Raw genomic sequence first — 16,061 nt, 5'->3', positions numbered from 1 at the left:
CCTAATGGCTTAAGATGTATCCTTTACTCATTCATTCCCAAATATTTATAGAATGCCTCTTATGTGCCTGGCACTTGGAGTCAGAAAGTCAAAGCACGTCTCACCTAGTTCTTGTCCTTAACAAATCTACAGCCTAATAAGGAAAGACAAATATTCAGCAAAGTAATTTCCATGAAGCGTGGTAAGCGCCGCTAGACAAGGTATACCAGTGTTATGAAATACCTAACTTGGGTGGGGAGAGTGATGGAAGGACAGAGAGAGAAGGATGGGTGGTCAGGGAAGCCTTTCCTATTTAAGCTGAGACCTGAAAGATGAGGAGTCCAGGTGGTCTGGGGAACTGAAAGAAGTTCAATAGCTAGGATTTGGGATCCCCCAGAGAAACACTGTCAAGGTACTGAAGGACACCTTGGCAGATTCAGTTTACGGGGACCCCGGATGGGAGAGGTCATTAGCCTTGTGGACAGTCCCTGGGCAAAAACGAGAACATTCTGCACTTCAATATTCCACCTGAGCTGGGCTTGCCTCTAATTATTCATTCCTTATTCCCGCAGGTTCCCACCAACTGCAGAGTGGTGGTGGCCCGCAGACGGCCTAGCTCTGCGGGAGACAGCCCAGACGAGGGCCCCGCGCGTCCAGCTCGCCCCCGGGAAGAGGCGCTGAAGCCCCGCCCACGTCCAGGCACATTCTCCTGGGCCGAGGCCCAGGGGCCGCGGCGGTCATGTGACCCGAAAAGTGTGACGTAGGAGGAAGGAGACGCCATTAGAGGGAGGCGGAGGGGGATCGCTCTTCGCCGTTCGTCGGGTTCCTGACGTGGTGGCTGGGGCCCTTCATTCTCGGACTTTCCCTCGGCCTTTCCAGGCTTCGCCCGGAGGCGGGAGTGGAGACGGCGCCCGGAGCCGACAGCTTCGGTGCGGAGGGGCTGCGCCGGCCGCGGCTGTGAAGGCGCTGCGGCGGCTGTGGAGAGCTCGGCGCTGCTCTAGGGCTCCGGCGGCGGGGACGCGACGGGATGGCTGCGGCCGGCGGCGGCGGGGCGGCGGCCGGGCGAGCCTACTCGTTCAAGGTGGTGCTGCTGGGGGAAGGCTGCGTGGGAAAGACGTCGCTGGTGCTGCGCTACTGCGAGAACAAGTTCAACGACAAGCACATCACCACTCTGCAGGTGCGGGCCCCGGGGAGCGGGAGGTGGCGCCTCGGGGCCCCTACTCCTCCGGGGCTCTGAGGACTTTGCTGCCACCGTCGTCTGGGTGTGGGCTCTCAGATCTCAGGCCTGTCACCCCCGCGTTCGGATTGCCTTTCCGAATTCGCCCTGGGAACACGCGTTGTTGGGGCAGCCTGGAGACGTAAGGACAGGCTGTTGGGAGGGGAGTGGAAGGGCCCTGAAAAGTCCCCAGTGTGGCTGCGCGTGTCGTGGAATCCCCATCCGTGGGCTAGTGTTTCCCCTTTGATTTGCTTCCGCTTGGGCCCTCGGTGCCTTCACCCTACAGTCAGTCAATCGAGTGTCAGTCCTTTTTCTTTCTGTCGGAATTAGGAATTTAGCAGCGGATTTGATTTTGCTAACTAGGTGATTTGTAACTTCAGCGCTTACTGATGACTAAGTGTTTGTGCAAGTTCCATTTTGTCCTGTCTTCGAGTAACGTGCTGATTGGCAAGACATTCCTCTCCGGAGGGTTTTTGAAATGACCGCTTGCCCGTGTGGGTTACGCAGTTCCATTGCTGCCTGCGTGGGTCTGACTTGTGGGTCACATATTCGGCGATGTGGGTCGACCCATATTCACATGGAAACGTCATGTGAATACTGGCCAACAGTTGGTCCTCAAACTAACAGCTTAGCTTCTGCTGCTATTTATTTTCTTTGCTTGTAATGTAGGGCCGGCTTTCATCTGCAGATACGTGATTGTTAGTCAGAAAATGTTAAAATGTAATCATTAATTGGGGGTGAAGTCAGACCTTTGAGGTCGTTGGAGTCTCCCCCTCTTCCAAAAAATCAGTTTTCACGTATTAGAAGAAATATCCAGCGAATCTGCCTTGATCAATTCAGAGGCAGTCAAGTCTAATGAGTTTTTGAGCCTGATTGTCTAGGTTCATATCGCACCTCCATCCGTTTAAACTAGTTGTGTGATCTTGGACAAGTTAATTAACCTGTCTGTGCCTAAGTTTCTTCATCTGCTAAAATGGCCATAATAATAGTATCTAGTTCATTGGGTTGTCAGGACAAATATACATAAAAGCACATAGGAGCTGGTCCAGTGTAAGCTCTCCATCATTATTATTATCCTAAATTGCACAATAGATCTTAATTAGTGATTGTGTAGTGTTTAAGTACATGAACACTATTTAATAGAATGCACAGTCTCCTAATTGTTGTGACATTTGATGTTTGATGCTATTATTAAACCACTGAGTCTATAATTTACAAAGATGCTCTGGTTCTGATTCCATGTTCTATTTTTACACCTCTGTTTTTACTCCTATATAAAGCATACTATCTGAAAAAGTGAATGTCAGGAACCTGCATTTTCCCCCTACATTCTTATACAAGGTCATTTAACACAATTTTGATAATTACAGTTGAGTGTTATTAGTGAGATCAAGGAAATTCTTAGGGTAAATACCTATGCTCAGTTGGAAATTTAGAAATTCATTTAGGTAAAGTAATAACAATAGCTAGCATTTAGTGAGTTCTTACTGTGATGAGTATTTTACTTTTCTTCTGTCTTTTAGTTCTTATGACAGGCTTTGAGGTGGATAGTTTTATTAACCTCATTTTACAGGTGGTGAAACAGGCATGGTTAAGTTGAGTAATTTGCTGGCTATCTTATTGCCACAAGTCTTGGTGCCCAAGCTGACATTTGAATCTAGTTATGACTTCAGATTTTGAGCAATAAGTCACACTATCTCTGGATATTGGTAAACCACCCCTTAGTGGTTTCTTTTGTGCTACAGACCTTAGAGAAAAGAGAAGACCATTGTAATTGAGCTCTTAATTTTTTAAAAGATAATTTAGCCCTTCAACCTAAAAATTACACTTTCATTATACATTCCAAAAACATCCTCGAAGCTAAAAGCTGGCTAAAGATTTTAAATATCTGAGAGGAAACCACTGAAATTTATTGATACATAGGAGAGAATGAAGTTATGGTAGATCTCTGGTATCAAAAGCATAGCATATAACTGTCATCACAAACGGTATCTGGATTATGTTCCAGAATTGAGGATTTTGCTGCGTACCAATGTATGGAAACAGCATTATATTCAATCTCCTTCTCTTAGATATCAGTTCATTTCATCTTTTTAAATAATGTTTTCAGAGAAATTTGACTTCCATGAGACCCATAAGACACCGTCTTGTACGCCTTTCATTTCCAGATGGAGAGGAGCTAATGCATGCATCATAAGATATGAGGGGAAGAGTTTCCCTTTTTTCTTGTCAGCGGAACTACCTACTACCTATCTTTGTAAAATATTTTATGCTTTGCAAAGTACACTCTCATGCATTCCTATTTTAAAGACTGAGAGGAACCCAAGATAATTTATGGTTCACTAATTCAGTCTTTTGTTTAATATTTCAGTCAAGTGATTGTCTACTTTAGTCTGAACATCTTGGAGGTGAGATGAACTGTTATAGAAGGTGGAAAACTATGTTCTGAGGTGGCACATTTCATTTTTGGACAGATCTACTTTCCAATTCATTTTTCTGTGTCTAGGGACAAAATCTCTTTCCCTGCCCTCTGAATCTTAGTCACACATGGCATCCCTTCTGATAGTTGAAGATGGCTGTTACATCCCCTTGAGTCTTGTCTTCTTTTGGGTAAACAGCTCTGGTTCCTTTTAGTGGATCTCTTATAACATTGTTCTAAATCATATCACTATTTTGACATTTCTTCTAGACACTCACTAATCATTGTCCACTTTTCCTAAAATATGATACCTTGAGCTGTAGAAATGATTCCAGGTGTGGTTTGAACTGTGCAAAGAAGTGCAGGCTATCACCTCCCCTGTGGAGAATCCTTTTCTAATACTGAAGAATTACAGAAAAGATTCTTTGAGCTTTGGGGCAGCTGTCCCATTGATTAATATTGGGCCTGCTGTCTTAGACTTATTAGCTGAAAAAAAGAGACAGAGGGAGGGAGAGAGGAAGGAAGGAAGGAAGAAAGGGAGGGAGGGAGGGAGGAAAGAAGAAAGAAAGACTTTATATTTGTTGATTTTCCTTTGATTTTGTAGTTAAATCTTTTTTTCCCTAATGAATTTGATCCATTAAAGTTGGCTTTGATAAACTTGCTCCAGTGGTTAGTGTCTGTTAATATCCTTTTGAATTTTGATTTTGTAATTCAAGAAACATTGATGGAGCTCCTGTGGGTCAGCCGCTAGGTTGGGTCCTGGACATGCAAAGAAAAATAAGGCATGGTCTCTAATGCTGGATTCGCAACTCATTTTAACTGTCACCTGAAGATTTGGTAAGAATGTCTTCAGTGTTCTCATCAGTCATTAACAGACTCTGAAAGAAAGGGGAGAGAGAGGGCCAAGTACAAAGCTCTTCACAAGTCTCACTATAGTCCAGTGACACGTGACCAGAGGTTTATTTCTCTTTAAATATGCAGAATCTTAGGGTGGGGCTTTTTCCAGACCATGCACAGGCCACAGTCCTCTTTCCTCTTGCCTGAGAAACAGTTATAAATGGAGTGTTATACATATTAATGGTAATGGAAACAGGAAATAAGACTGACTGCTGTGGGCTACTACCTAGTGGACAAGAAGCCTTTAATGAAAATGGCTACTCCAGCGTTACAAATCTCCTAACTTTTTTTGCCCTAGCTACATCAATCTTGCCCATAGGGGATATCATGAGATACTCTGTCAAATGCTTGCAGAAGAACAAGATACATTGTTTTTTCTGCATTAGGAGGCCATATGATGTAGTACAAAGGGACAGGACTTTGAAGTTAGTTTGAATTTTTGGCTCCTGATTTTTAGCTGTCATGATTTTGGCCGATTATTCTACTGTTTGTAGCTGGCTCTTTATCCATGAAATGGGAGACTCTCACGCATAGGATTTTTATGTGGATTAGAGAGCCATAGTATTTAAACCTCCTGGCACAGTGTTTGTTTAATGAATGTTTGCTGTTTGATGAATAGATGGTGCTTAACTTGTGTTGGTTTCTTTCATAGTAACCCAGTCAAAAAGGTAATGGGGTTAATTTGACATGAATTATTTTGAGAATGCATGTGGTCTGAGGGACTGCTACATTTTATATTTTTATGCATACATATGTATTTGTTTATTATCCATTCTAGAGTTTTGTCTGGGATTGACATTTATGGAAAGTCACTTCTTTTTTGAAAATTGTGATATTTGCTATGCTTTGGTGTTTTAGTACTGCTCCCTTTTTGCAGACGTCCTCCTAGGTTACTGATAATTATGAAGTAATGTTGTAGGTGAGCTCTCTGAGAACTCAAGATCCTTTACCTTGCTTACAAAGAAAACTTGATCTTATATAGAGTCCTCAAAGCTTTCTTATGAGATTTTCTCATTGGTTTGGGGTTATGTTAAACTTGACAGAGACAAGAAAGACAATTGGAGTGAGGGGCTTACTGCTTTTTCTCTGGAATTAGCTGCTGAACCTAAGCAGTCAAATTCAAGAATTGTTTATTTCATACCTGTTACATGTCAAACATTGTGTCAATGGGGGAATATAAAGATGAATAAGGTCCAATAAAGATGTTAAAAAAATAGAATTTTGGGTAACTTACCTTTTAATATAAATAAGGAATTCCCTCCTCAGTTCCATTTTTTAACATTTAATATGTAATTAATTAAAATCATAGTACCTTCACCAGTAAAAAAATAAAATAAAATAAAATAAAGATGAGTAAGGTACTTTAACCAGCTGTTAGCTTTCTTTATTCTTAAATGCTTGCGCCATTTTGATTGTCTTTGGTTTCTCTCTCTATATTTGTGCTCCTGGGTGATCACTTCCTTTTCTTTAGCTGAATCCTCTTTTTCCCCTTATTGTAAGATTATGCACTCTAATTTAAATGTCTTCTATCACTTTCAACTAGTCTCCTGTGTAAAAGTAACATTCTTTATAATCAGAACCATAAATCATCTTCTCTTTTAGAATTCTAACTGGAATTCCACCTGTCTGCCTCCTGAAGTCTAGGGTAGGTGCCTGTCATTTGATTAGCAAAGCAGTGCTGTAAAGTTGGCTGGGAATACAGATAGTCTGCTAGCAGTTTGGCAAATGAGGAAGCTAAGACTTGGATTAGATTTCTGAGGTCCCACGTATAGTAATGGTGTACCGTTTTTTTCTTCAGCTAGGTCAACTACTTTTTTTTTCTTCCATACACCTTAACTTCCTGAGCAGCACTTGGCATTCAGGTTCTAGCAGTTGGTTTTATACTTGGTGTCACAGTCCCCTGGTCTAGGAATCTTAATTTCCTTATTTGTAAGATTAATGTTTTGAATGTCTGAAGTATCTTCTGAGTAGTTCTTGAAGCCACTTTAGTGTTGATTCAGCCAGTTTGATTACAATATTTTCATAAAATACAGTAGTTGAAATCTTTCCCTTTTCCCTTAGTATTTTTTTTTTTTATTTATTTATTTTTTTGCGTTACGCGGGCCTCTCACTGCTGTGGCCTCTCCCGTTGCGGAGCACAGGCTCCGGACGCGCAGGCTCAGCGGCCATAGCTCACGGGCCCAGCCGCTCCGCGGCATGTGGGATCCTCCCGGGCCGGGGCACAAACCCGTGTCCCCTGCATCGGCAGGCGGACTCTCAACCACTGTGCCACCAGGGAAGCCCTTCCTTAGTATTTTTACTAGAGTACGTGGGCTATAGAAGGGTGGATGATTTTTTTTTTTTATCTCTTTAACACCTTATATTTATCGGTTCCATTCAGATTTGATGCTTGAAAAGTTTTGTATATTTTATGTCTATCTTCCATTAAACTTGGTTCCTCTAAGGCAGGAACAATCATCTCTTTCATAAATTGAGACCATTACAAAAACAGAATTCTGTTCCCTTTCCTCTTAATCAGGGGAATTTGAAGTAGGGTTGATGAAATCCTGGAAATCATAAGCAAAAATGTCATTTCTGCATTTTTATGGCCAGAGGGTCCTGTGTTTTCATCAGATTCTTGAAGATATCACAGAGCCCAACAATGTTAAGAATCTCTGCTTTGAATCCATGTGCTTTCACCCAGCTCTGTGGTACAAGGCACCCTGCCCCTGGGGCAATCTGTCTGTGGTCCCTGCAAAGATGATAAACCCACATCAGAGACACTCACTCTTCTGCATGTCAGTAGACTCTACTGCCATCTCTTCCTCCACAATGATGTCACTATCGCCATCTTCAAGATTCATTTCTGTCTCATCTATAACACTGTCTTCTTCCTCTTCCTTCTCCTCATCTTCCTTGGAAACATCCTTTAATGTGGCAAGTAGTCTGTTGTAACCAGAAACTCGTTCTGGTTCACTCTATGCTTCACTTTCAGAACTTGAAGTATCTATAAACTCTCTGACAGTTGACAAGTCTGTGGTTTTGCTTCCTTTCTGGAAACCTCTTCTGCATGTCAGTAGACTCTACTGCCATCTCTTCCTCCACAATGATGTCACTATCGCCATCTTCAAGATTCATTTCTGTCTCATCTATAACACTGTCTTCTTCCTCTTCCTCCTCCTCATCTTCCTTGGAAACATCCTTTAATGTGGCAAGTAGTCTGTTGTAACCAGAAACTCGTTCTGGTTCACTCTATGTTTCACTTTCAGAACTTGAAGTATCTATAAACTCTCTGACAGTTGACAAGTCTGTGGTTTTGCTTCCTTTCTGGAAACCCTGTCATAGAAGGGATGCTCCTCGCCGAAATCCCTTAGATGCTTCTTCTGCTTTTTAGTTAGGGAGTTGAGCAGCTGGCTCTGGCTCCGGCTCCAGCTCCGGCTCCGGCTCCGGCTCCCGCGTTTGCCCACGGGGAAGACGTCAAGTCAGCCAACCTCCAAGAATCGCGTTTTTCACCCGGAAGTAGTCTCGTCAACCCCTGGATGATTTTTTTATTTAAGAAGGGTTTTTCTGAATTATGGCTTTGAACTCCTAATATATAAATATTCTATATCTGTCTGCTGTTTTCTGCTTTGTGTTTTGAGCTAGTCCTTAGAAGTGATTTTTTGACTCTCGTTTTCAAAGTATTTACTTGGACTCTAAACTGATTATAATACCTCTTTTTAGAAACAAAGGACAAGAAATGAAGTATTCAAGCACCCAGCTTAGTTTTCTTTCTTTCTTTTTTTAATTAAAATATATTTGAAGTATAACATTGTATAAACTTAAGGTATACAATATGTTAATTTGTTACATTTATATATTGTAATGTGATTTTGCCATTGTAGCAATTCATCTTAGGTTTTTTTTTTTTTTTTTTTTTTTTTTTTTGTGGTACATGGGCCTCTCACTGTTGTGGCCTCTCCCGTTGCAGAGCACAGGCTCCGGATGCGCAGGCTCAGCGGCCATGGCTCACGGGCCCAGCCGCTCCGTGGCATGTGGGATCCTCCCGGACTGGGGCACGAACCCGTGTCCCCTGCATCCATCGGCAGGCGGACTCTCAACCACTGCGCCACCAGGGAAGCCCCATCTTAGTTTTTTGATAGCTAATTTTTATTGCCTTACTACAGAGGACTAATTTTATGAATTATCTTGCTGAATCTTTTCTTGTCCATGTCTTAAGTTGAGAGTAGTTAATAGATACTTTTTTTTTTTTCCTGCTTGCGGGATCTTAGTTCCCTGACCAAGGATTGAACCCAGGCCACGGCAGGGAAAGCGCCGAGTTCTAACCACTGGACTGCCAGGGAACTCCCAATAGATACTTTAAATACTTAAGCCTGAAACAATGTTAGTAACTGTAGCAAAAATAATATAACTGTTTAATTATATACACACATATTGTTATTATTATTTTTTTTTCATACTGCAGGTTCTTACTAGTCATCAGTTTTTTTTTTTTTTTTTTTTTTTTTTTTTGCGGTATGCGGGCCTCTCACTGTTGTGGCCTCCCCCGTTGCGGAGCACAGGCTCCGGACGCGCAGGCTCCGGACGCGCAGGCTCAGCGGCCATGGCTCACGGGCCCAGCCGCTCCGCGGCATATGGGATCCTCCCAGACCGGGGCATGAACCCGTATCCCCTGCATCGGCAGGCGGACTCTCAACCACTTGCGCCACCAGGGAGGCCCTAGTCATCAGTTTTATACACATCAGTGTATACATGTCAATCCCAATCCCCCAATTCAGCACACCACCATCCTCACCCCACCTCCGCTTTCCCCCCTTGGTTTCCACACGTCTTTTCTCTACATCTGTGTCTCAACTTCTGTCCTGCAAACCGGTTCATCTGTACCACTTTTCTAGGTTCCAGATACATGCGTTAATATACGATATTTGTTTTTCTCTTTCTGACTTACTTCACTCCGTATGACAGTCTCTAGATCCGTCCACGTCTCAACAAATGACTCAATTTCGTTCCTTTTTAGGGCTGAGTAATATTCCATTGTATATATGTGCCACATCTTCTTTATCCATTCGTCTGTTGATGGACACTTAGGTTGCTTCCAGGACCTCGCTCTTGTAAATAGTGCTGCAGTGAACATTGGGGTGCATGTGTCTTTTTGAATTATGGTTTTCTCATGGTATATGCCCAGTAGTGGGATTGCTGGGTCGTATGGTAGTTCTATTTTTAGTTTTTTAAGGAACCTCCATACTGTTCTCCATAGTGGCTGTATCAGTTTACATTCCCACCAACAGTGCAAGAGGGTTCCCTTTCTCCACACCCTCTCCAGCATTTGTTGTTTGTAGATTTTCTGATGATGCCCATTTTAACTGGTGTGAGGTGATACTTCATTGTAGTTTTGATTTGCATTTCTCTAATAATTAGTGATGTTGAGCAGCTTTTCATGTGCTTCTTGGCCATCTGTATGTCTTCTTTGGAGAAATGTCTATTTAGGTCTTCTGCCCATTTTTGGATTGGGTTGTTTCTTTAATATTGAGCTTCATGAGCTGTTTATATATTTTGGAGGTTAATCCTTTGTCCATTGATTCGTTTGCAAATATTTCTCCCATTCTGAGGGGTGTCTTTTGTCTTGTTTATGGTTTCCTTTGCTGTGCAAAAGCTTTGAAGTTTCATTAGGTCCCATTCGTTTATTTTTGTTTTTATTTCCATTACTCTAGGAGGTGGATCAAAAAAGATCTTGCTGTGATTTATGTCAAAGAGTGTTCTTCCTATGTTTTCCTCTAAGAGTTATGCACACATATTATTAATGAAAGTCTATTGAACTTAGATAAAGACAGGAAAGTATTTGTCCACAGTCAGTTACTGTGCTGCATTAGGTATTTTGCTTTGCCAGTGATTAGCAAGAACAAGTGATCTGGCTAACAAAAACAGACAAAAAAACATTAAAACATTGATGAAACAAGTTATGAAAAGACTTTCATTTGGCTAATGTACTTTGTTCTTATTTTATCTCTCCTATAATCTTACTTTTTTTAATAGAGATTAAAAAAATATCCACTGTGATTTCAGTTAAGATGTTGGGTAAATAAGCATCAGGTGCAGATGACAGATGTCTAATGAGATTGTTAAGTCTGTCAGTACCCCTAAAGTTTGGAAGATGAAATCATTGGAATTAGAAGAAATAGTGGTGCTGTAGCTCCGGGTTTGGAGGAGTAAGGTGGGAAATGTACCATTACTTTGATCCTCATTACTTTGTGCCTACCCTGAGAATATTCTGGGAGATGAGTTGGTGTCCAGGAACACTTAGTGTCCAAGTGGAGGAGTGCCAAGTTAAGAATGTGTGTATGTTTTGGAATAGGCAGCTTTGTGCAATGGAAAAAGCACTGTTTAGTCAGACAGGCTTCCACCCACTGCAGTACCTGACTGAGTTGGCTGACCTTGGGTGAGTCACTGTATTTCTTTAAATCTCATGTTCACAACTGTAAATAGGGCTAATTACCTACTTCACAGGGTTGTTACAAAAAATAAATGAGAAAGCCAAAGCATGGTGGCACACAGTATGTACTATTTTTTTTTCCTTCCCATATTCCTAGAACCTTTGAATTGACGTTGTTTATGCCACTCTCCCCTGCTCTTTCTAGATGGGGTTCTTCACTGAGATATTAAAAATATAAATTTATAAATCCCTTGGGAAAGTGTGTGAAAAAAATTTTATATGTGCATATGAGAAGTTTTCTTTTCTTTTTTTTTTTTTTTTTTTTTTGTGGTACGTGGGCCTCTCACTGCTGTGGCCTCTCCCGTTGCGGAGCACAGGCTCCGGACGCACGGGCCCAGCCGCTCCGCGGCATGTGGGATCTTCCCCAACCGGGGCACGAACCCGTGTCCTCTGCATCGGCAGGCGGACTCTCAACCACTGCGCCACCAGGGAAGCCCGAGCAGTTTTCTTGAGAGTGAGTAGGTTCATAGCTTTCATCATATTCTCAAAGAAGTCTATGATCATGCCTCCCTCCCACTCTTACTACCATGTAACAGAATTAAGAACCTCTGCCCCAGAGTAAGTATTATATAACCATGAATGGTATCTCAGTAGTCTGGCCAAATTAAGTATGCATCATAGAGGTAGTAGGAAAAAGACCAAAACAGATTTCAACCATTTGATCGTTTGCTGCTGTCTTGTTGTTACATAAAATCTTGCAGCTTTATTCTCAAATATAATTGTTTTTGTTTTTAAAACAGATGTTTGTTCTTTAAGAAAATATCTATAAAATATTAAAAACTTAGGCTGTATGTAAAATGAGATGATTTGTATTACAGAAGGACTCTTTCCATATAGAGTGGGACTTAAGTTTTTTGTTATGAAGGAGAAAAAAGATACAGTGGGGACCCTTATGGTAACGTGCTTTACTAATGCATCAGATATTTGAGTTAAAATAATTTGGTTTATAAGGAAACTTTTAGGAACACATCTTTTATGTAAATTGAGTTATACGAGTCACATTGTGGATATGTTTATCTACATTAACAACATTTGCAAGTCTGCTGTGGGCAGCACTATGGTTCCCCCTGCCCCCTCTATTAGAGAAGAAGTGTTAGCTCACATCTCAATCTGGGAGGTACCATAGCGTAGTGGTTATGAGTCATGTCTGGAGCCAGACTGCCTTCATTTCAAATCCTACTCTGTCACTTGCTGTGTGACCTTGGACAGTATACTTACCATTCCTTTGTCTCTGTTTCCACATCTGTAATATTTGGATAATAATTATATCTAATCACAGAGTGTTACGAGAAGTGAATTAATATGGAAAAGCTTTTAGAACACTGCCCACTTCATTATAAGCACTGTGAAAGTGTTAAATAAACAAAAATATGTACTCTGGTTAACAGAAGACTTATACCCATGAAAAGTTAACTTAAAATACAAGGTGGTATATGCTGTATATTACAAGATTAAGTTCCCTAAAGTTCTTCTGCATAGAGAAATTCACTGTGGGTTGTCTGGGTTGTATGAGAAAGCTTAAAAATTCAAGGAAGAAGAGTGTAGGTCATGAACTGGTCTTGATAGGTGAGATCCAGATAGAGAAAGAATAGGCCCAAATTAGAGAGGAATTTTATGAACAAACAGAATTGGAGGGAATGTATAATATAGACTATATGAGTTTCTGAGTAAGTAGAGAAATACTGGAAGCTTTCTTGGGAAGATAGATGTGGACAAATGGTGGAAGTCCTTGGATACAAAGATAGGCTTTGAGACTTTTATTTGTAGATTAGGGCTCCCTGACTTTTATAAAGGAGAAGCTTATGAATGATTTTGTAAAAAGTGCATAGCACAGTACTTGGTGGAAGGTAAGCATTCAATAACTGTTAGCTAGTATTAGCAATAGTGGTGGAAATGACTGCATAGTGTCTCACTGTATGGATGGACTATATTTGTATATTTAAAAAAAATAGCCTATTGATGGACACTTAGGTTATTTCTTGTCTTTTTCTTCTTCTTTCCTTTTTTCTTTCTTTTTTTTTAAATAATCATCGCTGTAATGAGTGCTCTTTCCATAAAATTGTTTTATACATCTGTAGTTCCTTAGGAGAGACTTAACACTGTCACTGAACTTACCATGGGAGAATGATGGTAAGTTTCAGAAGGAATAGTAGAAAGGAAATGATGGAGCTTTACCAGCTATAATTCACTCCCCTCTGCTGAGAAATCCCCACAAAACTCATGACAAAAAGGCTATTATGGTATTAGCTGCCAGCAGGGATGTAGTTCAAGCATACTTATTAAAAATGATAACTTATTAGAGAGCTCAGCTATGGATATGATAATGGTTTTTTTGTTTGTTTTTAATCATGGGGGCTTTGGGAAGATAATTTAGCATGTAGACTAGAGAACCAGAGTGTGAGGTGAGACCAAGGTATTTATATTATGACATAATATGAGACTGGTGGTCATAGAACTCCAGAGGAAATATAAAAACAAGGCTTGGTAGGTTTTTTTAGAATATGGGATGACAGGGGAGGAAGAATATTCAGTGATGATATTCCTAAGATTCTAAACCTCAGTGGCTTGGAGAATGTGATCAAAATACTAATGTTGGAATGGAAAGCCGATTTTGGAGGGGAGATCAGTTTAACTTTAAATATGTTTGAAAGAAGAGAGGGAGGCATTTAAGTTTACTTACCTGTTAAATATTAGGATAGGAGTCAGGTTTTGAGTTTCTTTATATAACATTGATATTGAAACAGAACAAATAGTTGAGTTCAAATAAATTATACAGCTAATAAGTGGCAAAGCCAAGATTCAAATCCAAAGTTCTGCTTCAAAGTTGATATTCTTCACCCTTATGCTATGAGTGGGAAATAGTCCTTTATTCATATTTTTCGTCATAACATGTACTTGGTCTTCTCATATTCCAAGTTGTTTCTTTGTCATTTTGCCATTGAATTTATTTTATACCCTTTTCTATATAACCTCTGTGTTTTTTTTAAAATAAATGTATTTATTCTATTTATTTTATTTTTCTTTGGCTGCGTTGGGTCTTCATTGCACACGGGCTTTCTCTAGTTGCCGTGAGCGGGGGCTACTCTTCGTTGCGGTGCATGGGCTTCTCATTGGGTGGCTTCTCTTGTTGTGGAGTACATGCTCTAGGCACGCGGGCTTCAGTAGTTGCGGCTCACGGGCTTTAGAGCGCAGGCTCATTAGCTGTGGTGCACGGGCTTAGTTGCTCCGAGGCATGTAGGATTTTCCTGGACCAGGGCTCAAACCCGTGTCCCCTGCATTAGCAGGCGGATTCTTAACCACTGTGCCACCAGGGAAGGCCCCTAACCTGTGTTTTATTTAATACCTTGAGTGTAGCTTGGGCTTTGAAGGCAGACATTCCTGGATTTGATCTCAGCTCTGCCATTTGTGTCTCTGTAGATTCCTTAGTTAATCACAAAATCTAGTGGCCTTTTCTGAGTTTTAATTTTCCTTGGTATACATACAGCAGAAAGTCCTTCCTGAAATCTAGGTTCCTTCTCCTTCAGTAATAATTCACCATCCTAGCCTTTTATCTGTTTACTTTCCATCTCTGCACTTTCTTCTCTATATATATACACTTAAATGTGACTGTCTTTGCATAGCTTTGAAGTTGGCTCTTTGTTCCTTTTTTAAACAGGTCAGCTGACTCTCGTTTCTGATTATATTCCCTCTTCAATTACTTGATTCGGTTTTCTCTTTTCTATCCTCATGCACTTAGTTCAGGCCCCTTATGTTTTTCTTTCCAACTTTAAAATAGACTCCTGTCTTCCAGGTCTAGTCCTGTTCTTTCTTCCTATTGTAGTCATTCTCTTAAAATATAGATCTTGTATGTCCCCACTGCTTAGAAACCCTTCATTGATAATCCATTGTCAACAGTATTATTTCCTAATACTCCGTTGGATGAGTTAGGTGTTTCTTTTTTTTTTTTTTTTTTTTTTTTTTTTTGCGGTATGCGGGCCTCTCACTGTTGTGGCCTCCCCCGTTGCGGAGCACAGGCTCCGGACGCGCAGGCTCCGGACGCGCAGGCTCAGCGGCCATGGCTCACGGGCCCAGCCGCTCCGCGGCACACGGGATCCTCCCAGACCGGGGCACGAACCCGTATCCCCTGCATCGGCAGGCGGACTCTCAACCACTTGCGCCACCAGGGAGGCCCGAGTTAGGTGTTTCTTTAGGGAAAAAGAAGTCAAATGAGTTTGGGAAATGCTTGTATAAATGCAGTTAGTCAGTCTTCCTTTTGGCAGAATTTTAGTGTGCTAATGGGTACTGTGAATGCACAAAGGGGATATAGAGCAATATACGGCAGTCCCCAAATATACCTGACTGTAGTATACATTAAAAAACAAAAAACTTGTCTAGTGTCTTGGAACACGTTTTATTGAGACCCACAAGGTAAAGTCCATAGGCTTAGATATGGAGTCAGGACTTTTTTTTCGATTAATTCAACCTTTGCCTGTCTTTGTAGTCTCATCTCCAGTGTCCACCAGACCAACTTGGAGTTTCCCATAGGGTGGGGAGTTATGTGTTTTCAGGCTTCGGTGGCTTCACCCATCTGTGAGGAAAAACCCCTACTACTCCTAAAGGGGAGATCATTACCTTCTTTCTGAAGCCTTCTGTGACTTATCCAAGCAGGCTTTACACTTCCTTCCTCAGCATTTTCCTTATAGTATACTTGGCAAGACCGTCCATTTTAACGAATATCACATGGCATTTTAATTCTTTTTATATTTTAGTTTCTGCAGTGGACTATAAGCTCCTTGAAAGCTGGAACCATTTCCTTTCATTTCTGTGACATTAGTACCTAGGGCAATTATTAGATATAGTTTAAATAATTGAATTATAAAATAATTGCAGGAAAATTTCCAATAATAATTGTATTCATACAGTTAACTATCAATAAACATTTCTTTTATCTCATCTTAGAAGTCTCTTAGATGCTTTCTATAATGAGTAGGTAGGTGGCATCAAATTAAATGGGAAGAAAATGCTGTAATGAGGAAAAAACTAAGAAAACATATTTTCCCATTTTTTGTACTTTTCATAACTTGTAATAAAACAAAATATCT

General features: G+C 40.9%; 1 protein-coding gene across 1 annotated transcript in view; it reads left to right on the top strand.

Annotated features, from left to right (window-relative positions):
* The first annotated feature begins 748 nt into the window (after positions 1-748).
* RAB21 (RAB21, member RAS oncogene family) overlaps positions 749-16,061 on the top strand; it is a 30,372-nt gene continuing 15,059 nt past the window's right edge. Inside the window, exon 1 of the mRNA XM_060112144.1 lies at positions 749-1,156. Coding sequence (XP_059968127.1) covers positions 1,007-1,156 — 150 coding nt within the window. The 5' untranslated portion in view covers positions 749-1,006. The remainder of the gene's footprint in view (positions 1,157-16,061) is intronic.

This window comes from Mesoplodon densirostris, chromosome 11 (genome assembly GCF_025265405.1).
Source record: "Mesoplodon densirostris isolate mMesDen1 chromosome 11, mMesDen1 primary haplotype, whole genome shotgun sequence".
Lineage (NCBI taxonomy): Eukaryota > Metazoa > Chordata > Mammalia > Artiodactyla > Ziphiidae > Mesoplodon > Mesoplodon densirostris.
This window is presented reverse-complemented; position numbering and strand designations above follow the sequence as displayed.